At 39.7% G+C, this 27679-nt stretch overlaps 1 protein-coding gene across 24 annotated transcripts in view; it reads left to right on the forward strand.

Moving 5' to 3' along the window:
• eif4g3b (eukaryotic translation initiation factor 4 gamma, 3b) overlaps nucleotides 1–27679 on the forward strand; it is a 209792-nt gene that overhangs the window by 153627 nt on the left and 28486 nt on the right. For all 24 annotated transcript variants that reach the window (XM_078425386.1, XM_078425388.1, XM_078425391.1 and 21 more), the window contains 10 exons: nucleotides 923–1160; nucleotides 2818–2951; nucleotides 3768–3890; nucleotides 6413–6586; nucleotides 8052–8249; nucleotides 8899–9045; nucleotides 13360–13596; nucleotides 25009–25113; nucleotides 25969–26107; nucleotides 26526–26620. In XM_078425386.1, the coding sequence (XP_078281512.1) occupies nucleotides 923–1160; nucleotides 2818–2951; nucleotides 3768–3890; nucleotides 6413–6586; nucleotides 8052–8249; nucleotides 8899–9045; nucleotides 13360–13596; nucleotides 25009–25113; nucleotides 25969–26107; nucleotides 26526–26620 (1590 nt within the window). The remainder of the gene's footprint in view (nucleotides 1–922; nucleotides 1161–2817; nucleotides 2952–3767; nucleotides 3891–6412; nucleotides 6587–8051; nucleotides 8250–8898; nucleotides 9046–13359; nucleotides 13597–25008; nucleotides 25114–25968; nucleotides 26108–26525; nucleotides 26621–27679) is intronic.

Raw genomic sequence — 27679 nt, forward strand, 5'->3', positions numbered from 1 at the left:
GTCGCTGCTGTGAATATCCTAAAACATGTTTTGCATAAACATAAAAGGTTGATAGGTTGCAAAGAGGGCTCAATGAAGGTGAATGATTTCCTCCAAAAGTGTTAGTTGTGTTTAAGAAGAGGTGATCGTTGTATATTTGTTCAATATTCTGCAGTTTTAGTGTGAGGTTTTGATTCATTTACCTTTTAGAACGTGTACAGGTTTTGAAGTCCGTACAGTCAGCTTCCAGCTTGTGGCTAAACCACAATTACTTCCAAGTATTATTTGCATATAGACAAATTTGAAATCCATTTTAAAACGTGCTGAAAATGTTCTTAAATGTAACGTGGGGCTGCAATGCCATTTTATTTGTTTCCTTAGTTTTCACCCATATTCACAAACGGATTGAAATTAACTTTGTTATCATATTTGAGTGTCCAATGTACTTCATTGTAACACTGATGTTAGCGGAAAGTAGAAATGCAGTTATATATTTTTCTTTATTGATTAGTGGAATATAGTTGCTCCTCAACTTACATTGGGGGTTACGATCTGATAAACCCATCGTAAATCAAAAATATCGTACGTCAAAAATGCATGTAATACACCTAACGTACCAAACATTATAGCCTTGGCAGCTCCCAATCGTGGTTGACTGGGAGCTGCGGCTCGCTGCCATTGCCCAACATCATGAGAGAGTGTTGTACCGCATAAGACACTGTCAGTCTGAGCAGCGGACAAGTCTGTGAGCCCGGGAAAAGATCAAAATTCAAAATTCGAATTACGGTTTCCACTGAATGTGTATCGCTTTTGCACCATTGTAAAGTCAAAATATCGTAAGTCGAAGCATCTGTATTAATTTATAGTTCACATTTCATCATGTTCGTTGGATTTTTTTGTGGGGTAGTAACTATTTGAGGTAACGTGTCCATTTATACTTCAGCCTAAACTTGAAGAACTTACAGTTGAAACTTTGCCAGAAGCTGAACAAGATAAGACAGTTCCAGATGCAAATCTAGACAAAGACTTGAACGTTAAAAGTCATGCAGATGTGGAAGAAAATGGGAACCAGGAGATAGAACCTGAACAGAATGGTTCAGAGACTGTTTCTGAAAGTGAGAGCACAGAGACCAGCACCAAAGAGAGCCCCGATGAGAGCTTGGTGAGCGGCTTAAAAGAAGGTAAGTTTTGTTTTCAGTTCCACATTGTTGCTTCATACTAAGCCAATTTGCAATGGGTCGTGAGAAGATTTCATTTTAGGTAATTAATCCTGGAACTGTTAAGTTGCAGCAGCACATGATTTTGTGAGGTATTCTGGCAGAAAAATGGATTGTTAAATAAAATTAATTGTCTTTCCAATTCTGAAATAATTGAACTACACGATGTAAGTATTGACAGGTGTTAAGTAGAAATCAGCACTACCTGAATTGTTTTTGATTTGAGCAATGATGTATGATGGCAGTGATTTATGCATGTAACCATTTGTGACATACTTTACAAATTATAGTATCAAGTATCATCGGGTAAAGAGAGTGTGAGGAATCATGATTTTGCCCCTTTGTTGTTCAGTTGGAAAAGTAGAAGGGGGTAGGCGGAGAATATAAGGGTCTGTCACCTCTCAGAGTTTAGAACTACAAGAAAAGTCCCAGGATAAAGGATCCTGAGATCCTCATGATGAGATTTACGAGAATGTTGCCAGGATGTGAGGGCCTGAGCTATTGGACAGGTTGGAATTGTATTCCTTGGATCGTAGGAGAATGAGAGGTGATATTATAGAGGTGTAGAAAATCATTGTTTAAATTAAAAACAGTTCAGGTAGTGCTGATTTCTACTTAGCATCTGTCTATTACATTTAAACACAATGATAGAGCATCTAGAAATAGACAATTCTAAAGCTTTGCAATGTTGTACATTAAGAAATTTCTCATCCTCTAGTCCTAAACGACCAACCTCATATCCAAAACAATGTTCCCAGTTTGGAGTTCTTCACTGTGAGCAAATTAGGTCTCTCGCCATTTTCTTCATCAACTTGCCTCAGAATCTTGCACTTTTGAAAGGGATCATTTCGCTCTCTTCTAAGTTCCAGCCAGACGTGGCCAAAAATCCCCAATCTCTCCAATTGAGACAACCCCCTCATTAAAGAAGAAACATATACTGGACTGGTGTCAGTGCAATAGAAATTTTGATTCCTGAACTGTTCTGTCAGCAGGACCTGCAACTTGAAAAGATTTTTGGATGTTATTCTGTTCTAAGATTGGAAAAAAGTTATCTTACTGATTCTGATGATTATTGTTGCTAGGATTTGTTATATCTGCATCAAGTATCACTGTAATTCATACTGAGAGATTAGGATCGGTTTTGTGGTACTGAATACATTTAGCATCATTATAGATCCATAGAAAACATCAGTGTACGTTCTAGTATGTGGATTGGAAACTTTTACCATCTCATGCATCTGCCACGTGTAGGTTAGTGAGGATGAAGTCAGTTACATCCGTCATTAGTTTTGGTTCACACTCTACTTGCTTATGGTTCTGAAATGCTACAATTTATTGCATGATTCTCTGACATGAATAGATCACTGATATTCAGTACAGATCTGTACAGATGTGTTTGAATACAACAAAGCTCAATCAGATGCAATTTCTTTTTAAAAATTTGTACTTTCCTTTGGGGGAAAAAAGCCTGATAGATATAATCTCTTTTTGAAGATTTTCTATTTATGTTCATGTCTGAATAATATAATTTATATGGCTCAAAGTTGTTTGGCCACAAAGTTTTTAATTAGGAAAGAAATGGAGTTTTTTTGTTTGTATATTTTGTTTTGCATCATTCCAGAGCAGTGGAAATTGATCAATCCAGAAGGAAAGAAGCGATATGACCGTGAATTTCTCCTTGGTTTCCAGTTCATAGCGGCTAGTACACAGAAGCCAGATGGACTGCCAGCGATCAGCGATGTTGTTCTTGATAAGGTGGGTTTACTGCTATAGCTAAAGTATTTATGCAAAGTTATGTTTTTAAAAAAAGCTAGTGTATAGTTTTGCCCTCCAGAATTGAGGAACACATTTTTAAAGTAAATTTCTAAACTAAAATGCACTTGGTTTCTATTGAGATCTGAACATTTGTGTTCCCACTAATAAATTAAGTTTAGTTTATTCTTGTCTCTTGTACCAAGATATAGTGAAATTCCTTGTTTTGTGTGCTAATCCTCTTCATCCATGTGTGAATGTATAAATGCCAACCTGCCATATTAGAGTCAATGTAGTGGGAAATATTCTAGAAATCACATAACTTGTGATGCAAAGGAATTGTATCAAAAATCACCAATGTGGTTTCAATGTCAGTTTTTATTTATTGAGGGCTTTAAAATTTTGCGAAACAAAGTGTTAAGTGAGCATTTAGATGAAATATGCCCAGAAATTGTTTACCACATGTTTAATTGCTGGTATTTAAAATGTGGGATGCTTTGTAGATAGTAATGGTCCTGTGCTGAGATGAAAAGGAATTTCTTCACTATGGTTGTGAATCCTTTCGAATTGTCTGCACTAGAGAGTTGTGGATGCTGAAATGTTGAATAGATTCAAGACCAAGAGGGACTCTTGGATGCAAAGAGAATTAAGGGATTTGGAGATACTCCAGGATGTTGTGGTTGTTGTGATTGGTCACTCTACCATGATCTGAGCAAAGCAGGTTTGATGGACTGCATGGCCTACCTTTACATCTATTGCTTATATTCTTATCATGCACTGACCTATTCTGGTGTATTAACGAAATATCTTTATTTACAGATTACCCAGACGAAACAAATACCAAGGCCTATAGACCCCGCAAGAATACTGGCCCGGGGCCCGGATTTCACACCATCGTATGCAGATTTTGGAAGGCAGCCACAAAGTGGACGAGTAGGAGCAGTAAGTTTTATTTATCCTAAAGCAGATTCTGATGATTATTGTTGCTAGGATTTGTTATATCTGCATCAAGTATCACTGTAATTTTGGAACAGTGCAGCACAGGAACAGGCCCTGTGGCCCCTGATGTTGTTGTCAAGCATTATGTTTACTTAAGCTAATCCCTTTTGCCTGCATGTGTTCCACATCCATCCTTTTATCACATATTCATCTATCTACCGAAAAACCTCTTGAAGTTGAATGGTAGATTAATAACATTGAAGTTCAAATTGATCTGTTTTCGTTTTTACCAAAATAAGCTTACTTAAATCTGCAACTATAAATATCTCCAAAAAAAAATCAGTGTTTTGGAAGCTGTGCCAACTTTGAACAATCAGAGTTCTCCTTGGGATGTTCAGTGGCAAGTATAAAAGTTGATTAAATTCCTGAAGAAAGCCATTTGTCTCTGAACCAATATGATAATGGGCACAAAGAAAATAAAAAATTACTTTAGTTTTAAGATATTTGGAGTTATAATCATTCTAAGCATTTCTGTATTTCAACTGTGTTGTTGATAATCTGAGAATCTTATATGTGGGCCCCAAGCAATCAAAAGATTTTAGCAAAAATCTACAGGACATCTACACAGGCTTGAACTTCAGTGTAAGAAAATAACTGCAGATGCTGGTACAAATCGAAGGTATTTATTCACAAAATGCTGGAGTAACTCAGCAGGTCAGGTCAGGTCAGGAGAGAAGGAATGGGTGACGTTTCGGGTCGAGACCCTTCTTCAGACTGATGTCGGGGGCGGGACAAAGGAAGGATATAGGTGGAGACAGGAAGTTCAAGGGAGAACTGGGGGGGGGGGGGAAGAGAGGGACAGAGGAACTATCTAAAGTTGGAGATGTCAATGTTCATACCGCTGGGCTGTCTAAAGTTGGAGAAGCCCAGCGATATGAACATTGACTTCTCCAACTTTAGATAGTTCCTCTGTCCCTCTCTTCCCCCCCACCCTCCCCCTTCCCAGTTCTCCCTCTAACTTCCTGTCTCCACCTATATCCTTCCTTTGTCCTGCCCCCCTGACATCAGTCTGAAGAAGGGTCTCGACCCGAAATGTCACCCATTCCTTCTCTCCTGAGATGCTGCCTGACCTGCTGAGTTACTCCAGCATTTTGTGAATAAACAGGCTTGAACTTCAAGTAATGCAGCAAACCCTGGTAATCTGTCGGGTGGAGAGCTGACTCGCCGACATCTTCCGTAAGGTGCACCAGCGAGCCCTTCTTCATCAGCTGTCGCACTGTCGCAGTTGTGGCTCGTGTTGTAGCCAGTGGTCGACAATGCTTTCTCCGGGCCGCTGCCACTGACAGGACGCTTGGTCACCGTGCGCCTCCCTCCTCTCTCACCAGCTGCTGCTCCTTCCTGTCAGCCGTTTCTTTGTCTGCTCCCCCTCCACTGCCATCTCCTCTTCCTCTCCCCTCACAGTCGCAGATATCACCCACCTTAGAATATGTTGCCGACTCCGGAGGAGGGGGTGGGGGGGTCAATGGAGGGGGTAGTGGCGGAGTGGACAAGCGATGTCTGACAGGAAGAAGCAACAGTTGGTGAGAGGGGAATGAGCCCCACGGTTAACGAGCACGTCCTGTTGATGGCGGTGGCATGAAGAAAGCATTGTCGGCCAGGGGCTACTACGTGAGCCGCAACAACAACTGCGGATGTTGGTTTAAACCGAAGATACAAAAAGCTGGAGTAACCTAGCGGGTCAGACAGCATCTCTGGAGAAAAGGAATAGGTGACGTTTCGGGTCGAGACCCTTCAGGTGTCATCTAGATGGTAGCTGGTAAGAAGGGCTCGCTGGTGCAGACCAGTGGTTTCAGTGCCTGGTTTTTAAATGTATCAACACAAAGTGCTGGAGTAACTGAGCAGACTGAATCAATCTAATGACGGTTCCCAGCCCAAAATGTCACCTGTCCATGAACTCCACAGATGCTGCCTAACCCGTTGAATTGCTCCAGCAGTTTGTGTCGTTTGTATATTAAACCAGCATCAGCAGTTCTTGTTTCTACCAAGTAAAATTCGACTAACGTAAGGGATTACTGAACATAACCCTTATTTAAGTTGGGGAGTGTCTGTACCTGTACCTCACTACAGCTGTACAAATGGCAATAAACCCAACTTGACTGGTATATCACCTGTGAGCTGCTGTGACAAATTCACCTAGGATGGAACTTACACCAAATAATGTGGCCAAGCACAAGTGGTTTTAAGGCCAAGGCTATCCGTTTTTCTGGTGACTAAATTCCAATGTCTCTTTTTGAAGAAGTCTGAAGAAGCGTCCCAACCCGAAACATCACCCGTCTTTTTTCTCCAGAGATGCTGCTTGACTCACTGAGTTACTCCAGCACTTTGTGTCTATCTTTGGTATACACCAACATCTGCAGTTACTTTATAAAGTGTGTTCTGAGAGTTCATTTCCTACTCGCAGTATTATTATGTGATTAATTTTGTACCAGAGCTCTTAAAGATGCTACTATATGTTACTTGTTTAGGTGCTAAATGTTGGTCCAAGAAGATCACAACATGGGCAACGAAGAGAACCAAGGAAAATCATTGCACAAATATCTACAAATCATGACATCGAGTTGAAGAAGTCAGAGAATGCATGGAAGCCCACATTAAAACGAGAAGAAGTTTCTGATGAAACTGACTTGCAAAAAACACAGGTTGGGTTAAAGCAAATACTTATTTGTTGCATGTTTAAGCCTAAAATGAGAAATAGTAATAATTAATTATGAACGATTTCCAGAAAACATTGTATCTTATTCACTCAATTGAATGTATAAGAATTACTTGAAGTCAAAAAGGCCCTTTTAAATGTAATTTTTTCATTAATTGTGTGTTCATACTGTGCTTCTCTAAGTGTGAGAGTGAGTAGAGTGCCCTGTAATCAGTACCGTTTAAAAGAAAGGGGTTGATAAAGCAGCCCAGATTTTTAGGTCACTTGATAGTGTATGCTAAGAAACTGTCTTGTCTTTCTGGAATGTCCAGAACATGTGGCTCTTGTGTTAGGGTGAGGCTTACATCATTTAGGTTAATGAGAGTTTTCTCCACAAAGGTTTGTAATTCTTTGGCTGCTCAGTCAAGTATACTCAAAACCGATATTGATACCTTTTGAACCTTGCAAAAGAAGGAAACAAGATAGAAGATCGGCCTGTTTCAATGGCAAAACAAACTTGAGGGACAATATAGCACATTCTACACTTTTTATTTTATTACCAGATTCCTACTTAAATTCCCATGCTCAGTGAAAGGTAGTCTGATCTATTTAAAATCTTCTTGGACATTTTTTAGATTGTGTCGTGTCCTTCCTGTTGTGAATGCACATTTTGAATTCTGATTGGTAAACTGGAATTCAATTTTCTGTCAATTTCTTAATTAAAAACATCAGTGAAGTGCATTTTAGAGGGAGTTTTTTCAAAATGTTTTCCAATTTTTAAAGTTTGAGTCTCAAGGAAATAAGCCGGCTAGGCAGATGCAGAAGGGGGTGGTTCAAGGACGCCAGAATGCACTGCTGAGCCTACTGGAGACGTCGTGGGTCCAATCAGCAAAACGTCGATGAAAGTAGGTGCCCACTTGATAACCCCAATGACGTGTCTGCCTAGCCTTTCTCAACATTGGAGGAGCATAGGTGAGTGCATAAGCCTCCCATCACCACCGGGAGCAAGTTGACATTTGGCACTTTGGATTTCTAACATATTGTCCAGTGTATTTGGAAACAAGCATAGGTTAAATAATGGTGGAAGGGTATCTGCCAAAATTTGCTCACCTACCCATTTTACCAACACCCCACCACTGGATTTTCACGTGATGCACCACCTGAGAAGAATCTGACCTTGGTTCCCTAAGCCTGCCAGTGAATTTAAAGAAATTGGGCACAGTATGGTTGGACCTTTCCTGTGCATGGGTCTACAGTAAAGTAGCATACTGAAGCATACAGGAAGCAGGCCTCTTAGCTGTATAACAACAGTGATCCATCCAGAAAGAAGTCCAAATGGAAGGTTTTGACCTTGGAACACATTTCCCCGGATTGCCAAATGTGCATGCTATTATTTGTTGAATTAATGTACAACTTAAGTTGCTCTCAATTTATTATTGCTATTGACATTAATTTTTTTGTACCAATTCCAGGAACTGTTCCGCCGAGTAAGAAGCATCCTAAACAAGCTTACACCACAAATGTTTCAACAGTTGATGAAACAAGTTCAGGAACTGACAATAGATACAGAGGAGAGGCTGAAAGGGGTTATTGACCTAGTATTTGAGAAAGCAATTGATGAGCCTAATTTCTCTGTAGCATATGCCAACATGTGTCGCTGCCTCACAATGGTAGGTCACCAAACATCAATATCTACATTTTACATCTGTGTACTGAAATCTTTATAACTCTAATTCTAAATTTGGTTTTGATTATTGCAGACATCCAAACAACACCATGCGCATTTTCAAAATTTATTTTTTCATGTGTGTAAAATGCACTTTTGTTCTTTTGCTTAAATAACAACTAGCTAGTGTAAAAGGTAGTTAACTGATGAATCTGTAACAGGAATAAGAATTAAGCTTCAATGTTGATCTGTAACAAAGCAAAGACCTATAAAGCTACATATCATGTTATGTTATAGAAATAAGAACAAGACTTGTTCAAAGTCTGTATTTTCCAACTGATGAATTATTCACAAAATTGTTGTGGAATGAAAGAAATAAAGAATAATTACCAAGAGTTTGAAAATAAAAGTGCTGAAGTTTTCTACTAATTAAATATTCGTTATTCAAAATTTTTGTGCTCCAGTCCGATTTTTTAAAACAAATGCGGATTTCTGGATCGTTAGTAATTTTACTGAGGAATCGCAAGCTATTTATGTTAATTGACGTCACTGTGTTTCCTCTAAAATTTATCTGTATAAAATAACTGGAACGACCTTACATTTTAATATTATGATCTCTGCACTGAATGGTGTGATCATATTTCTATTTGCAGCTGAAGGTTCCAATGTCCGATAAACCAGGTGCCTCAGTGAATTTTCGCAAGCTACTCTTAAATCGCTGTCAGAAAGAATTTGAAAAGGACAAAGCAGATGATGTTGTCAATGAGAAGAGACAGAAAGAGATTGATGCTACTGCTAAAGTAAGAAGCTTTGATCTGTTTATATGGTGTGCTTGATGAAGACAATTTTTATTTTTACTGCTTGTAAATGGCTTGGGTGCCATTATAACTCATTGATAGCTGTCTTTTCTGCAAGCTAACCAAAATAATGCATTCTAGAGCTGTTAAAGCAAATTGTGGACAAACCTAAACTGGAGGTTCTTTTGGTGCTTTTCTTTAAAATAAAGCTATTTTATAATTTATTTAAAAGATAAAAATCTAGACTGACACTCTCATGCTCAGGGAGTGTTACACAGATGAAGATGCTGACTTCTGGTAAGACACTGTACGGAAGCCCTGTCTGATCTCTTGGAGCTCCCATGGCATCATTTCAGGGATGAGGAGACAGTTCTCCCATGTATTCTGGCCAATTATCATCCTCGCATTACTACATATTTGGATCATATTGCTGTTTGTGAGAGTATGCTGTCTGCGGAAAGGCAGCTTTGTTTAATGTATGACAGCCAGTTGGTTAGACACATTTCCGAACAGCTTGAAAGGCTCATGAACGGTGCCTTCCTAAATCTTCATTTTAGTTCATTCCCGTTCTCTTTGTCGTATTTTGTTAATTTACCAAGTTGTTCAACATAATACAGGTGGAAGATGTTTCTACAGTTTTACATTAGGCCTCATTAGAACTAGGAGTGGAATGGAATGAGATATTAAAATGATAGGTAACTGGAAGTTCAGGATCACCCTTATGTAAAACAGTCACCCAATCTATATGCTTGGTTTCTCTATTGTAATAGAGACACCTAATGAATATGAAAAACAATGTACAGGATTGGAAGAAGTGCAAGTGAGTTGTTGCTTCACTGGAAAAGACTGCTCTACAGATGGTGGAAAGGGAGGAGGTAAAAGAACAGCACCTGCAGGATAGTGCTGTGAGCAAGGATGTGATTGATGAAGATGGAAAAGCATACCAGAGAGTCGCCAGCAGAATGGTTCTTTTGAAATGCAGAGAAGGGGAAGGGGAAGATATTTCTTGTAACAGAATGAAATTGAAGATTGTAAAAGTTACAAAAGATGGTTTAGTTTAGTGATACAGCGCGGAACCAGGTCCTTCGGCCCACCAAGACTGTACCGGTCAGCGATCCCCACACACTTATACTAGGGACAATTTACACTAATACCAAGCCAATTAACCTACAAACCTGTACGTCTTGAACTTAGAAGATAGTGGGGTGGAGAGTGAGGACCAGGACAATTCTTGGGCCTACGAACATTCTTATAATGGAATCGGGTAGCACAATGGCTGGTGGAGATGCTGCCTCACAATGCCAAAGACCTGGGTTTGATTCTGACCTTGGGTGCTGTCTGTGTGGAGTTTGCATGTTCTCCCTGGGACCACATGGGTTTCCTCCGGGTACTCCAGTTTCCTCCCATGTCCCAAAGATGTGCAGGTTTGAAGGTTAATTGGCTGCTGTAAATTGCACTGAGTGTGCAGCAAGTAGATGTGAAAGTTGGATAATATAAAATTAGTGTGGTCTCGGTGGGCCAAAGGGCTTGTTTCCACCTGTATCCCTAAATACATCATTATATTTTAATATGGAGAAAGTGAATAGAGCGTAAGGATCAATGCGAGAAGAGAACAACCCAGCAAATGATGTGTTTTGATAAAGGGATTGGTGAGGTCTGTGAATAAGGAAGAATCGGAGTTCCCTCAGACCATTCAGTTTGTGATGAAGATTCAGAGATTGTACTTGGAGTTGTACCATGGAGTCATAAAACTGATAGAGCATGGAAGCAGGTCTTTCGGCCCAACTTGACTGTGCTGATCTCAGTGGTGAAGTTGAGCTAATTATGAGCAGGAAGATGAATCCTCTGGAGACGGTAATTTTGCACGAGTGCCCTGGCTTCATCCTACAGCACCTTATTCATTTCAGCCTTGACACCTCTCCCATCGACCAAGAAGTTGAAAAACCCATATGCCAATTGAAAACGGCTTCAGGAGTAAAAGACAGTCAGCCTCAAAAAGGGAGTCAGCATCACCCTGGCCACACTCATTTCACTCCTGCCAATGTTCAGGTTCTAAAGTAGCTTCTTCCCTACAATCATCAGGGTATTAAACACTGCAACTTCCAAATAAGCTCCAAACTACATGGACTTGAGGGCATTGTTTTTGGCTTTGCACTATTATTGTTTGTTTGTGTGTGTATATATATATATATTTGTTTGTATTATATGAAAAACTTTATGTATGGTGTTTACAGAGCACCATATTTACATATCTGTTAGACATAGACATAGAAAATAGGTGCAGGAGGCGGCCATTCGAGCCAGCACCGCCATTCACTGTGATCATGGCTGATCGTCCCCAATCAATAACCCCGTGCCTGCCTTCTCCCCATATCCCTTGATTCCACTAGCCCCTAGAGCTCTATCTAACTCTCTTAAATCAATCCAGTGATTTGGCTTCCACTGCCCTCAGTGGCAGAGAATTCTACAAATTCACAACTCTGGGTGAAAAAGTTTTTTCTCACCTCAGTTTTAAATGGCCTCCCTTTTATTCTAAGACTGTGGCCCCATGGTTCTGGACTCGCCCAACATGGGGAACATTTTTCCTGCATCTAGCTTGTCCAGTCCTTTTATAATTTTATATGTTTCTATGAGATCCCCTCTCATCCTTCTAAACTCCAGTGAATACAAGCCTGTTGTGCTGCTGCAAATAAGAATTTTCTTCTGTTCCGGGACATATGACAATAAAACACTCTTCACTCGGGACATACAGTAAATCTGCTGATCTTATAAATCATGGCAGTGAAATGCTTCAGTCATGAACCCACAACCTCGCTAGTGGGGGATTAGAATGTTGGAGATTTCCTTGAAACTGATGGGAAGAGTAAATGAAAAATTAAAGATGTCGGCAAAGTCTGTCGCCAGTTAATTGGCGCACAATTTCTGAAACTATCTAACAAATCCATCCAGACCACCTGCTTTCTGAGAGTTTACCCTTGTGAAAGCAGATCTGACTTCTGCCACCACAGTGTATTGAATAGAGCCAGTCGGGGATGGGGGAACACGTCAGGATGGATCTTTGTTTGCCCGTTCAAAACTGGCATAAAAGACATTGAGCTCAGTTAGTAGAGATGTGTGGTTGCTAGAGATTGGTCGCGTTTTTGGCATTTAGCCCATGACCATATTCAGACCCGGCCACAATCACCTGCCATCCGCTCATTCGAATTGAGCCTGTGGCTTGTTATGGAATTCTCTGTTGGCCTCCCTGATAGCCTTGCGGAGATCATATTTAACCATCTATACAGTGTAGGATCATCCTAGTTGAAAGCCTCGGATCTGGACTTTTCGTCTGTGGTCTGTTGTTGCAACTTACAAACTAACATTTTTGTGCATTTGTGAGAAGTTTTTAAATACATTTGGCCAGACTATCCTTCCTGTGCAATAAATATTTGGAATTTTCCTTATTAATTAGTAGGAAGACATATTGGATTTAATTTTAAATTTAATTTAATTAAATATTAGACTTTGGCAACCATTATTGGAGTCACTCACCACACATAATGTGTGTATAAGTAATTGCCCCTCATTAATGTTAATTTTTCTTTGCCACTGATTGTTTTTAGTTGTTGCTTGTTATTTTGCAGGGAAAGACATAAAATTAGTACATTTCCACGTTGCTAGATTCTGTGATGATTGCTTTGTTAAATGCCACATTTGAGTGTAACATTGTTCAAATTCCAAGAAGCATTTAGAAGTAGTTTTAAACTTGCCGGCAATAGCAATATTTAGAATAATTCATAAATGTAACCAGAAAATTAAAGCAACATATCTTGAATTATGAATTTTCTATATTTGATTTTTGTTAAAACAACACTATTTGCTCTTTAGCTCACCATTCACTGTCCATTAGAAGACATTGCATCAAAATACTGACAATGCCTCACACCCAACCTTTTGATTTCACTTTTCCAGGAACCTGATCCTTTCATGAATCAAGGACTAATTATACAATTGAAATACAAGGAACTGCAGATGCTGAAATCGAGCAAACAAAAAACACAATGCTGGAGGAACTCTGGGCCGGCAGCATCTGTGAAGCGAAATGAACAGACAATGTTTTGGGTTGGGACCTTTCCCACAGATGCTGCCTGACCTGCTGAGTTTCTCCAGCACATTGTATTTTAATCAAGGCTACTTATGCAGAATTGGTAAACAGTAGTTCATATTAGCAAAAAAAATTGAGAGTACCATATTATCAGCTCAAAATTATTTATTAACTTTCTTTATAATATGTGAAAATTCCTGGATAAAACCATATTTCTATCTCATTTTCTGCAGACAGAAGAGAAGTCCAGGCTTCAGGATGAGCTGAAAGAATCCAAGGACAAGTCTCGTAGAAGGTCCATTGGAAACATTAAATTTATTGGTGAACTGTTCAAACTAAAAATGTTAACAGAAGCCATCATGCACGACTGTGTTGTGAAACTACTAAAAAACCACGACGGAGAGTCATTAGAATGTTTATGTAGGTTATTAACCACAATTGGCAAGGACCTCGACTTTGAGAAGGCAAAAGTAAGTGAACAAGGAATTTTTTTTAAAGGTGTTTTGTTGTTTCATGAAATAATGGATTTGAGTACAAGTCTCATTAACCTTAGCTAATAACCTACAGTTTGCTCCTTAAAATACAGGTAACGTTCAAATGCCAGGCAATATTTAGCCCGAAGCATAAGGCTAAAAGTCTAGGAGTCTTTGCTTGAACATTTATTGATAGACTAAGGTTCCAGTGTCACACTGACTTGAGAATTCATGTTCCCAATGTCATCTCCTTTATGGAAGAGACTAGATGCAGAGATGACTACTGTGCAAATCACCATTGCTCAGTCCAAAAAGATTAGCCTGAACATCCAATTGCCTGTCACATTAATTCTCCAGCTCCTGCTTATGCTGACTTCTGCCTTGGCCCTTATGCTGTTTGAACAAAGTCAAGCCTAAGTATGAGGAGCAACTGCTAAATGTTGAAGTCAAACAATTTCTGGTAACCAATGTGTATCTGAACAAAGCGGTTCTAATCAAAGTTTGTCGATCTATCGCATTAGCCCATTTTGTTCTCTCCTGATGGTGGACAATCTCAGGATTTTCCAACATTCTTGTATTTCAGCTCTCCAACAACTAAAATGTTTTGCACTTCATCATTCCAAACTTTTTATCTCTTATTCACTGTCTTTCAGGCATTTGCATCGGTCATTCTGGGTACCCACCCTTTCACAGCCATTTTCTAAGTTTTCATCATTTTGATCTGAAAGATTAACTTTTTTCTCTCTACGGATGTCACCTGATCTGTTGTGAATTTCCCCCATTTTCTGTTTTGTAAAGGAATAGCAATAGATAGTGAGATGTATCCAAAGACAGGGGTCTTGCATGCGGTGTTCATATGTGCTTTGTAGCACTGATCTTGTAATAGGGGTGACTTGTTTGAGAGTTGCTGTTGAAGAACATGGACTGTTTTGTGCTGAATATTTTTAAGTTCTCAGTTGCTGGAGTAGCAGAGAATATTACATTGCTCTTTCAACTTATACCTTGGCTTTTATAATTAGGAGTGTTGTTTGCTGCAGGATATCTTGCTTCTGAACTCTGAGATAGAATCTATGTTACTGCTCCAGTTGAATTTCTAGTCAATAATAACGACATGGTTTATCGATGAACATGCCCTTAACCTCCCCGAGCTCTAGCAGGATGTTGATAGAAGAAGTCCGATAACATCAACACCCTTGAATGTTTTGAGGGTAAACTCTGTTTTGTCATGCACAGCTTTTCCTGGCCATTTGAATGGCATGAATGTTCCTCATCCCTTACCAACCTGTGCCTGAATGCTATCCAAGCCGTCCTGCATAGAAAGACCGACTGATGTGAATGGAGCTAAGCCCTCTGCAGTCAAACCTACTATGCCATTCATTAAGATAATGGTTCACCCAATCGTGGCTTCGATCCACATTTGTGACCATGCTCAGTGATGACTTTGTTCATTGAAGCTAGTGGAATTGTGAAAGATGATCCACTGAATGGAGGGTGGGGACCAGGGGGTACAGTGGAAGCAGAGGTGCAGGAGGTGAAATCTGGTCAAGTGCTCTGTTAACTATAGTAGAGGGGAAACCCATGCTTCAGGATTTCACAGATCATCTTTCACAATTTCCGTTGGCCTCAACAAGACTCCACCATCAGGCAGCTTCCCCTCTCCTTTCAGCTAAGGGATTGTTTCCTTCATGACTTTTTGATTAGCTCTTCCATTCCCAATAATAATGTCACTTTTCCATGCAACCACAGAAGATGCAATAACTTTAATTTGATTCTTCATTTCGCACCATACAGGATGCCTTCCAGCAATCATTTGCTTTGTTTCTTTTCAGTCGAATGTATTGCGTTCTGTGTTCACAATATGTTTTTCTCAACATTTGGAAAACAAACACAGATTGGGTAAACATTTTGCAGAGTATCTGTAAGGTCATAGGGGTAATCATGAGCTTCCTGTTGTTTACCAATTTTAATTCATCATATTTCCAATTTGACCCATCTACCTAGGGTTTCATGTAATATTACAATGAAGCACAATGCATTTTTTTTTAAAATTCACATTTCTTGATTTTACATGGTTGAATTAAATTGATTGAGACCAATGTATCAGATGAGGCATCGACTGGGCATTAATTTCTGAGCTCATTCTGTTTTTTTCTTTGTTTCCAAATGTTGAAGTGCACCATCATTAATGGGCATATTGATGGATCCTGGCCACTTTTCATAATGGGGTCCTCTGCCTTGATCTGTTGGTTGGCAGATTTTTAACTCTGCCTACAGCATATTGCTCCCACTGCTTATTACATAGCTTTCCTAGGCTGTCATTTTATAATGCATCATTTGCTGTTCTTGGAAAACTCTGGGATTCAACAGGCAGTTTCATGCAAGTGTTAAACCTAATGCTATGAGACTTGATGGGGTTGGGTCTGGGCTTCCTAGACCATGTCCTCCCAGCACCATCAATGCACAGGCACTTCTGGATTCTTAGAGTATTGGACAGGCTAGATGCAGGAAAAATGTTCCCAATGTTGGGGGAGTCCAGAACTAGGTGTCACAGTTTAAGAATAAGGGGTAGGCCACTTAGGACTGAGATGAGGAAAAACTTTTTTACCCAGAGAGTTGTGAATCTGTGGAATTCTCTGCCACAGAAGGCAGTGGAGGCCAATTCACTGGATGTTTTCAAAAGATAGTTAGATTTAGCTCTTGGGGCTAAGGGAATCAAGGGATATGGGGAAAAAGCCAGAACAGGGTACTGATTTTGCATGATCAGCCATGATCATCTTGAATGGCGGTGCTGGCTCGAAGGGCCGAATGGCCTTCTCCTGCACCTATTTTCTATGTTTCTATATTAAGTACAGTTCAGGTCACCACACTGCAGGAATGATGTAGTAACATTAGAAAGATTGGAAGAGATTCACCAAAATGTTGCCTGTAGTTATAAGGAGAGATTGGATAGGCTGGGATATTCTCACTGGAATTTAGAAAGCTGAAGGGTAACTTTGTAGATGTTGAAGAAGTTGAGGGGCAAAGATAGGATGGATACTCAATCTTTTTCCCAGGTCAGGAGCGTTGAGAACTAGAGGGCATAGGATTAAGGTGAAAAGATCTGCGGATAAGCTTTTTCACATAGAGGATGGTGAATATCTGGAACGAGTTCTCAGGACGTGGTGGAGACAGATACAATTACAATGTTTAAAATGCATTTGGACAGATACTGATATGAAGAGCAGAGGGATACAGGATTAGTAAATGAGATTAGCGTAGGTAGGCATCTTGTTGGCGTGGGCCGAGAGGGCACATTTGTTTGTGCCTACGTTTCATTGTTTCTCCGGAATACTATTGTGCTCTTTACTTTTCTTGTGATTAGGGAAAAAGATTGAACTAGCACTGATTAGAAGCATTTTTAAGATACTAAAAGAACATTAAAGGATCCAGTTGTTACAATTGTTATCTCAGATTTTTGGAATTAATTTTTAATTTATAATTTAGAAATGGCTTTTTGTTGTCCATCAAGCCATGGTGTTGTGTTGCAATGTATTTTTTAACAGCCACTCAAAATTCCAATCCATTGCTTTGTGATATCCAATTGCAAACCAATCAAAACAAGTACTGCGTGAATTTAAATCAGCTGACATTAATCCCTTTATTTGTGAGTTGACATGGCCAAAAATAGTAGGTCATATAGTTAGTAAGTTTGTGAATGACATGAAAGGTTGTGGTATTATGGATAGCAAGGAACACTTTGTTCCGCTGGAAGGTTTTCAAAGGCTACTGCAGGATATAGATCAGATGAAAGGTTAGGTGGAGTATTGGCAGATGAAATTTAATCCTGACAAGTGTAAGGTGTATTTTGGGAAGTCAAATAGGGATAGAACATATTCAGTGTATGATAGATTTTTAGATTTAGAGATACAGCGCGGAAACAGGCCCTACGGCCCACCGGGTCCGCGCCGCCCAGTGATCCCCGCACATTAACACTATCCTACACACACTAGGGACAATTTTTACATTTACCCAGTCAATTAACCTACATACCTGTACGTCTTTGGAGTGTGGGAGGAAACTGAAGATCTCGGAGAAAACCCACGCCGATCACGGGGAGAATGTACAAGCTCCGTACAGACGGTGCCCGTAGTCAGGATCGAACCCGAGTCCCCGGCGCTGCATTCGCTGTAAGGTAGCAACTCTACCGCTGCGCCGCAGGGTGCGGAAGAATGTTAATGAACACAGATCTTCAGGTCAAATTCCATAATCCCCTGAAAGAGGCAACTCAAGGAGCTTGGGTGGTGAAAAAGGCATATGTCGGAACAAAGAACATAAAATTTGGGACCATATATTGAAACTGTACAAAATACTGATTGTACTCTACACTTGGAGTATTATCAGCATTTCTGGTAAACTTACGAAAGGAAGAATGTGTAGAAACAAGAAACTGCAGATGCTGGTTTACACAAAAAGGGACCCAGTGCTGGAGTAACTCAGCAAGTCAGACATGATTAGCTGACGTATCGGTTCGGGGCCCTTCTTCAGTCGGAAGAGAGTGCAGAGGGTATATTCACCAGCATTTTGGCTGAATTGGAAGCCTTTAACTAAACAGAAAGACTGGATAGGCTACAATTATTGTTCTTGTAGCTGAGGAGGTGACCTGACAAAGGTGTATAAAGTTACTAAAAGACATAGGTTTAAGGTGGAAGGAAGAAGTTTTAAAGGAGTTCTCTGGAGAAAGTTGTTTTACTCGGTGGTTCTCTGGTACTTTATTCTCACATGATCCTACAGTAAGCATTTTATAGCAATGCATATGCATCTTCAATCTGCACGTCTTCCTGTAGTGGATCCCTTCAGAATATTCCCGCGTAGAATGTTTAATTAAAATCTTTCTTGAATTGTGTAAGCCAGAAATTGGATATTTGCAGATAAATAACATTTTAATTTGAACTCCCATGAAGAAATGAATCCCTTTCATCTGATATTGGCCTCAATTCCCAAGTTGACTGTTGAAACCTTTAGTACTTGGAAATGCATTAATTGTTAATTGCATTTTACTTAACAGTTAATGTATTTTACTGTTTTTTGAGCAATCAATAACTTGTGAACTTGTTCATCTTTGGACTTGCAGTTAACTTTTAAAAAGGTACAACACTTGAGTTGCTGCTGGTAAATTTGAAACCGATTTCCTCTTGCCATGGTTCAGTCTGGTTAAACTTTTAAATAATGCGTTATCTATATACTAAAATTCTAATTTGTTTGTTTGTTCCTGAACTACAGCCAAAACGGTGCATGATAGTGCAACAATTCTAGGCCCACCTTACTCACCGTCGTCCCTTTGGTGCTAATGGAAGAAGTTTCATTGAAATCAGCATTATATATTTAAAACATTTTAAAGTTTAAATCTATCTCGGAGGGAGGGGGGGAGTGTAAGGGGGGTTGAGGGGGATGGAGTGGGAGGAGGGGAGAAGGTGGGAGTGGGGGAGGAGAGGGTGCTGCACCAATGCTGGAGAGGTTTGGGCCCAACTGGTCCACTTGGTCTAGTTCTAAATAAAATGGCCCTTCAAAGGAATTGGAGGTGAGACAAAACTCTATTGTAAGTCATAATGAGCTGTTTCCTCACTCTAGTTCTGGTATACGGTCATTGATTTGAAACAGTTTCTCTTTTCATAGGATGCTTCCTTGCTTACTGACCATTCCAGAATTTTGTTTCTATTTCAGATTTCTGGCATCTGCAGTTTTTTATCATGCACTAAAAGAAGCTTGCCACATTCCTAAAGTTTACAAAAATCTTGCAAAAATATGTTATCATATCATATCATATATATATACAGCCGGAAACAGGCCTTTTCGGCCCACCAAGTCCGTGCCGCCCAGCGATCCCCGCACATTAACACTATCCTACACCCACTAGGGACAATTTTTACATTTACCCAGCCAATTAACCTACATACCTGTACGTCTTTGGAGTGTGGGAGGAAACCGAAGATCTCGGAGAAAACCCACGCAGGTCACGGGGAGAACGTACAAACTCCTTACAGTGCAGCACCCGTAGTCAGGATCGAACCTGAGTCTCCGGCGCTGCATTCGCTGTAAAGCAGCAACTCTACCGCTGCGCTACCGTGCCGCCCATATGCTTCCATATGCTTCCATATTCTTCCATATGCTCATCTTCCACCCTTCCTATTCCTGAGTCCCCTATGTCCCCTTCATCACCCTTCTTTCCATTCTCCCCTCCCCACACCTATCCCATCCATATCCCTCCCTCAAGCTTTACATTTCACTCCTCTCGTGATCTGGCACCCTGTTATCTCCTTTTCACCTCTAATCTTTGTTACTTACTCCACCCATCTAAGTTGGTCAGTATTTTAGCAGACAGTTTTTCAGGAACTTATGTACTTGAGTCAAAAGGAGAGGTTAGGACCTTGAGCAGTGATGGATATATAGCAAATTTGTGAACCCTGTACTTTCTAGAAATTGGCAGAGTAATTAATATGTTCAGTTTTAAGTGAGACATCTGTGAGGTTGCTTCAGAAAATGTAATCCTGTGGTGAGGCATGGCACTGGCATGCTAGTTGCAGTAACATAGTAAATATCAGAAGCCATGCTACATCTCTGCTGCTGGTGTTTCAGTGGGGCTTTTTTAGGAATGCCCCTCATTTTCTTAATTATCCTCAATTCAGGAAAAGGCACCAAACAGCATAGTTCCAAACCTTTAGCATTGTTAATTATATCCGTCCATATTTGGAAAACATATAGGGAGCATAGTGCTGCCTTCATTCCCGTATCATGGAATTGTACACGCAGTTGAGATTTACTGGGATTAATGTATTTTATACTTGATATCAGATGGTTTAAATTTGCGAATCTTTGCTTAATTACCATGGACAATTTCATCCCTTGTCTCTTTGTAAATATTCCAAATCCTAATATTTTCTAGTTTTCAGACTGCCATTGATTCTGCAATTAAAAATATGTAAAATTTGAAATAATAGCAGTAGAATGCTTCTTCAGATAACTACAGGTCGACCATCGATTTTTCTGGCAACTGGTGACCCGGGCCCTCTTTCAATCAGCGCAAAATTACGAGAGCACACTTAAAATCCCCCTCCCCGGAAATCCCCACAAAAATATTTCACTCGGAGGGTGGTGGGTATATGGAATGTGTTTATGATGCAACCAGTTAGATAATTAACCAGTTAGATAAGAAGCTATTGTTTTATTGAGAAATGAAAACGTATGCTTGACCTGAAATTAAGAGATATAATACAGAAGTTACTTTTTCATTGGGTGTTTTAAAAGCTTGGTAGGCACTGAAAAATATCAATATTTTTCTATTTAAAATCTCAAAAATATCTAAAATGTTTCCATGGAAAGAAGTTATTTAATCGAATGGAAAGCCAGATGATTATTCAATAAAAAATGAATAGGTACAATGCGATTCCGAGAGCTGGTAAACACATAAAACTAAAGGGATTTTTGGGGGGTAAAAACAATGCCAGGTTTACAAATTAAATCTATGCAAAATACTTGAGTAGATTTTAAAATCTGAAAGAAAATGCTAGTTGAACCACAAACCAATCAATTGATAAGGGCATTAAAAATGTAAATTAGTTAATGCTAACAAACCTCAGAAATGATTCAAATTATCAATGTGGCCCTCCACAGAAAATAATTACGTACCATTGCTTTACATCCATTTGAGACACAGTGTCACTTTTAAAACACTGCATTGAAATGTTATCTACAAATGTCGATCTAAGTGTCTCAGATGTTTCGCTGAAGTGGGGCTTGAGTGTGTAAAACGTCATAGCAGTAATAGTCATCGAAACAATAATTGCTCTCAACAAGGAAAATTTTATACTGGTGAAGTGGCCTCTTTCTCCATTGTGAAACACTGTGCCCTGGGTGAGATGTAATGAAAATTGCACTGAGTAGCCGTAATTCAACAATTCCCCGGGGGAAATTTTGTGTTTGTTTCAATCAAGGGCACATACCACACGGAGATTGTGATTGTGTAATTTCTGCTGGAAGAGCTGCAGATAACATGTGTATGTATTTTGCAGCTCATCCTCTATCCCAAAAAAAGGAACATTTATCCCAAGTACAACTAACAAGTTGGGTCTCCCTGACCTTTAATATTTCTTCCATATACAATGCTCGATTTAGCATATCAGTACAGTATTCTTAAAATTACATAATCTGCCTCTGTTTTCTTCCAAATTAATTATTTCTCACCTACACCCCACTAAAAATAGTGACTAGTTCTTGGTGTTTTTGCTATCTGTGGTGTTAAAGATCAAGACCTCAAACTCAGAACGAAACTGGTTGGTTAGTAGAGATTTCTGCCCTTCATGTGTCATGAGACTTACAATACATCCAACAGGCACCGCGAAGCTTTGTAGAGGTACCAAAAAAGCTGATTCCACAAAACCTTCTAAATCCATCAGTAGGAAAAGCAAAGCAGCTTCAGCATCTTCTCCCTCGCCATTATCCTCAGCAGCTGCATTGTGCCATTGTTCACATGCCTGACACCATATTCCCTGAGTATTTTCTTTCAAATGGGAACTTCAATTGAGCATTTGGATTGATACAAGGTGCAGTGACTACTGTAACATAGAGAAAATATTTGCTGGTACTCCTGAAGAACTTTATTCAATTTTCTGTAACAGTAAAGCAGATTATCTTATCATATATCAGATTACTTGTAGCAAACCTTACTATGTACATTTTAAATTCCACATTTCACAAATTCTACATTCCACATCTATATTTGAAGATAGTTTCACATGTTTCTCCTTTATTTTCATTTCAATTCATTTCTTTCCATTGAATATACTTTTGGCAGTCAATTGTACATTATTGAATCAAGTGTGCAGTTTTGTTGAAAGCACGTCTGAGTTTCTGAGTTTTGTTTATTGTCACGTGTAGAATGCAGGTAAACCTATGGTAGGTTTTGCAGGATGCATGTAAACCTTTCGTAATCACAAAGCAGTTCATTTCCAATCCATTTTCTTGCTGTGGATATATGGCCATTCTTTATCAGATGATAGACCAAATTTGATTACAAAATGCTTAGGCTTTTCATAAGGTGTTCAGGAATTCTGAATAAAGGCATTGTCAAGCCAAAAAAATCAAATGTGGTTTGACACTTTATGGGTCAAGTTGATTATTTTAAAGTTGGAGTTGATGTGGGCTAAGAGTACAGAAGTATGTATTAAACTGATTATTCTTTCTAAATGATCTGGTACTCTTCACCTCCTTTAGCTATGAATGCTCAGAGCAGGATAGTCCCTTTTAGTTAGGACTAGACCAAGTGGACACGTTGGGCCCAAACCTCTCCTGCATTGGTGCAGCACCCTCTCTTCTCCTCCTCCCCCCTCCTCTCCCCTCTCCCCTCCCTCCCCCCTCCTCTCCCCTCCCTCCCCCCTCCTCTCCCCTCCCTCCCCCTCCACCCTCTCTCCCCTCCACCCTCTCTCCCCTCCACCCTCTCTCCCCTCACCCCCTCCCCCACACCCCCTCCCCCACACTCCCTCCCCCACATCCCCTCCCCCACACCCCCTCCCCCACACCCCCTCTTCCCCTCCCCCACACCCCCTCTTCCCCTCCCCTCCCCCCTCTTCCCCTCCCCCCTCTTCCCCTCCCCCCTCTTCCCCTCCCCTCTTCCCCTCCCCTCTTCCCCTTCCTCCTCCCCCCTCCTCCCTCCCTCCCTAGGAGATAGATTTAAACTTTAAAATGTGACTAACTTAAAAAATGTACACTGATTTCAATGAAACTTCTCCCATTAGCACCAAAGAGACGACGGTGAGTAAGGTGGGCTATCGTGCACCGTTTTGGCTGTAGTTCAGGAACAAACAAACGAGGGTTTTAGTATAAAACCTTTTCCAGGCTCTATTGAATATAGGTGGATTAGGCAGCATCTCTGTTTCTGTTTTCATAAACTGCAGAAATGTGCACTCTCTGAAATATGCCAACAGCATGCCAATGTCTAATTCATTCATCCACATTTCATGAAAATGATATTCTATCCTTGGTCGCAATAGTTAAAAGCACATAAAGCTTTCATGCTTAAATAGATTTAAAAGCTGACTCTTGTTGTGCTTGCAATTACTCCGTACGCCTGAAAGCGCTTTATTCAGTGCGACAATATCTCTTTTACTAAAGGCAAAAAGGAAAGGAACTTGAACATTTTGAAATTGGTAATACTTAAGGATCAATGATTTGGAAAGTAGCATTTAAAATTGCAAATTGATCGTTCTAAAAGCCTTTGGATTGAAGAATGCTGTAGTAGCGCCACATAGTGGTTAACATAGGAACTGCTTCATGGCATGCTTTTAAAAGTGGCAATAATACCTAGTGGAAACAGAACCCATTGTACTAAATTTCTGTCCAAAAATTGAATGATGATATTGAGCAAACAAATCAATCTCTAATTCTGCAAAAATGTTATTATATTCTTGCTACCATACACTTTGCCAGAATTCCTCAAGGAATTTCTCTGGAATGGCACCCTCGCCATTGTGAAGCTGAGTGAAAACTTGCCTTCTTTTAACCTATATATATATATATATATATATCAGTTTTTTCTATCATGGTATTTTTGAAGTCCAAAACATTTAAAAGATCCAAATTATAACTGCATAATCTTTTGGTGTTATCGTAGCAATAGAAGAATGCAGAATAGATGAATGAGGATATTGCTTGGAATGGAGGGGTGTAGTTAGGAGGAGAGATTAGGTAGGCTGGATTGATTCTCACTAGCACAAAGACGGCTGGCTAAAGAGTGACCTTATAAAATTGAGGTGCACAGATAGGATAGTCGGAAGCCAGGGCGGCACAGTGGCGCACCAGTACAGATGCTGTCTTACAGCGTCAGAGATCCGGGTTCAATCCTGACTACGGGTACTGTCTGTACTGAGTTTGTATGCTCTCCCTGTGACCAAGTGGATTTTCTGCGAATGCTCGGTTTTCTCCCACATTCCAAAGACATGCAGGTTGGTTGGTTAATTTGCTTCTGTAAATTGTCTCCAGTGTGCTTTGTACGAGTGATCATTGGTCGGCGAAGACTCCGTAGGCCGAAGGGCCTGTTTCCATGCTGTATCTCTAAACTAAACTAAAACTAAAAGGCAGAGGTTTAAGGAGAGAGGAAGAAATTTAAGAGATCTGAGGCAGGATTTTCATAGAGTGTGATGACTATCTGGAATGAGCTGCAAGAGGAGGTGGTGGAGGCAATACACCCATCACTTTTAAAAGGCATTCGGACAGTTACTTGCACAGGAATCGTGTAGAGGGATAAGGATCAAATGAGGTCAAATTAGATTCGCATAGATTCACAGTTGGTATGGATAAAGTGATCTGAATGGGCCCATTTCTGTGCTGTTCATTTCCATGATTCTCGAATAAAAATACGTTTTTTTGCTGTCATTTTAGCCTCGCATGGACCAATATTTCAACCAAATGGAAAAGATAGTGAAAGAAAGGAAAACGTCTTCCAGGATACGTTTCATGCTCCTAGATATAATAGATGTTCGAACGGTACGTAATCTAGGTATTTTAAAATCCCCTTTTGAAGGGGTAAATTTTGCCTATATTGTTACCTTGTTCTGATCAAGCACACATTTCTGTAGTGCCTTGTGATAAACCAGTTTAGAGTCAGGGTATCTCTCATCTGAGGAATGGCTGTTGCAAATAATATCAATCTTTATTGCTCACATTGAAAATTCTCTCTTTTGTTATGAATGCCAAAAATAATAGATGATTCAAAAACTGTTTCGTATCTGCTAAGTGTGTGCAATTATGATTGAAATAATGTGATGAGAGAATTGGGTAATTATGCAGTAGATTGTTATTCCTGTATTCCTTTTTTCTCCACCAAAATGCCCACCATTTGCCAGAGGTCTATTCAAGAGCAGAACACTTTCATTATACCAACCAACTGCTTACAAATATGAGATTTTTTCAAATGCTGTAGCTGTGCCCAGAAGTTGTGTTCTGAAGTTATGCCTCAAATTAGATTCTGCCTTTCAGACGAAAAATCACTATCCCGAACCCTGAATATAAACGTTAGTTCCAATTTCATGGTATACTTATCAAGGGTACATTGCATATTTTATTTCTCCTTTTCAGATATTGCCACCTTGGGTGCAAAAACAAAAATAAAAATAGAGACTGCTTTTTTTTAAATGAAAAAAATTGATTATATTGGTGATGGGTTAGCTCACAATTGATGCCTGCAGTTGGAGATTAGTTGGGTGGAGTAGTTTGAAATCTCCTGAAAAGAATCTGTCATTGAAGTCGATGTACAATATCATAATATGGAAATGTCTAAATATATAGTCATATAACAGTCATCCCTGCTTTACATGTGAAATGTTTTGCAATCAACCACAGAAAAACTGGGTGTCACGTAGGGTCGAACAGGGGCCAAAGACCATTGAACAGATTCACAAAGACGCTCAAATTGAAGAACAGCAGCAGCAACTGAAGGTTCATCAACAGTTATTGTCCAAACAAGATAAGAGACGACCAGGTAGGAGCTTTGATTCTGTAGCTATTTCAAACATTGCAATTTTAAATGCTAACTTTAACTTGTAATACTCCTCATTAGTTTAGTTTATTGACTTTTTCTTCATATCCATAATTTGTGCAAGTCTTGTCAATCTTTTATACGCACTTGGGTAAATGAGTGCCTGTTTAAGCAGTAGGAAAGAGCAGGCCCACAAAATCACAGTTGCTATTTTCAAACTTTTTTTGCTGTAGCTTGTGGTGGTACTTGCAGTATGAAAGGAACAATAATTTGTGCTCTTGATAAGAAATGTGCTTGTGCTTATTGAAGTTTTGCTGAATGTTTTTTGACAGAGGTGTCCCTGTCCCCTTACCCATTAGAGTAGCATTTTAATCAAATGTGATTACCATAACTCAAATATTGAGTATCTTAATATTTTCAGGTGGTGGTCGACCTTCAGAAGAAGCTTGGAACACTGTTCCAGTAACGAAGAGCAGCAGAACAATAGATCCCAGCAAATTCCCCAAGATCACAAAAGTACGGTGCTAGTACCTGAAATCTTATATAATATTTCACAAACAAAAAAGAGCAAGTAGTGAATCAAGTGTAGGCTAGTTACTTATGTTGATAATCATACATTTACTGTTACCATTGAACAGTAAGTGATCGTTGTACAATACATAAGGTTTCAAGGCAAATTGATTCCTCAGATTAAAGCAAATATCCAATTATTTTCAGAAAATGCTGGAAGATATTCAAAAATATTAACTAGTTTGACTCATGTTTGACTAATCTTCTTGAATTTTTTGAAGAGGTTACCAGGGAAATTGATAAGGGCAAGGCTGTGGATGTTGTCTATATGGACTTCAGTAAGGCATTTGACAAGGTTCCACATGGAAGGTTTATTAAGAAGGTTAAATTGTTGGGTATTAATAGTGAGGTTGCAAGATGGATTCAACAATGGCTGAATGGGAGATACCAGAGGGTAATGGTTGACAATTGTATGTCAGGTTGGAGGCCAGTGTCTAGTGGAGTACCCCAAGGATCTGTGTTGGGTCCACTGTTGTTTGTCATTTACATTAATGATCTGGATGATGGTGTGGCAAATTGGATTAGTAAATATGCAGATGATACTAAGATAGGTGGTGTAGTTAATAATGAAGTAGAGTTTCAAAGTCTACAGAGAGACTTGGGCCTTTTGGAAGGGTGGGCTGAAAGATGGCAGATGGAGTTTAATGCTGATAAGTGTGAGGTGCTGCATTTTGGTAGGACAAATCAAAATAGGACGTACAGGGTAAATGGTAGGGAATTGAGGATTGCAGTGGAACAGAGGGATCTGGGAATAACTGTGCATTGTTCCCTGAAGGTGGAATCTCATGTGGATAGGGTGGTGAAGAAGGCGTTTGGTATGCTTGCCTTTATAAATCAGAGCATCGAATATAGAAGTTGGGATGTAATGTTAAAATTGTACAGGGCATTGGTGAGGCCGAATCTGGAGTATGGTGTGCAGTTCTGGTCGCCAAATTATAGGAAGGATGTCGACAAAATGGAGAGGGTACAGAGGAGATTTACTAGAATGTTGCCAGGGTTTCAGCA

Source organism: Rhinoraja longicauda, chromosome 30, assembly GCF_053455715.1.
Source record: "Rhinoraja longicauda isolate Sanriku21f chromosome 30, sRhiLon1.1, whole genome shotgun sequence".
NCBI lineage: Eukaryota > Metazoa > Chordata > Chondrichthyes > Rajiformes > Arhynchobatidae > Rhinoraja > Rhinoraja longicauda.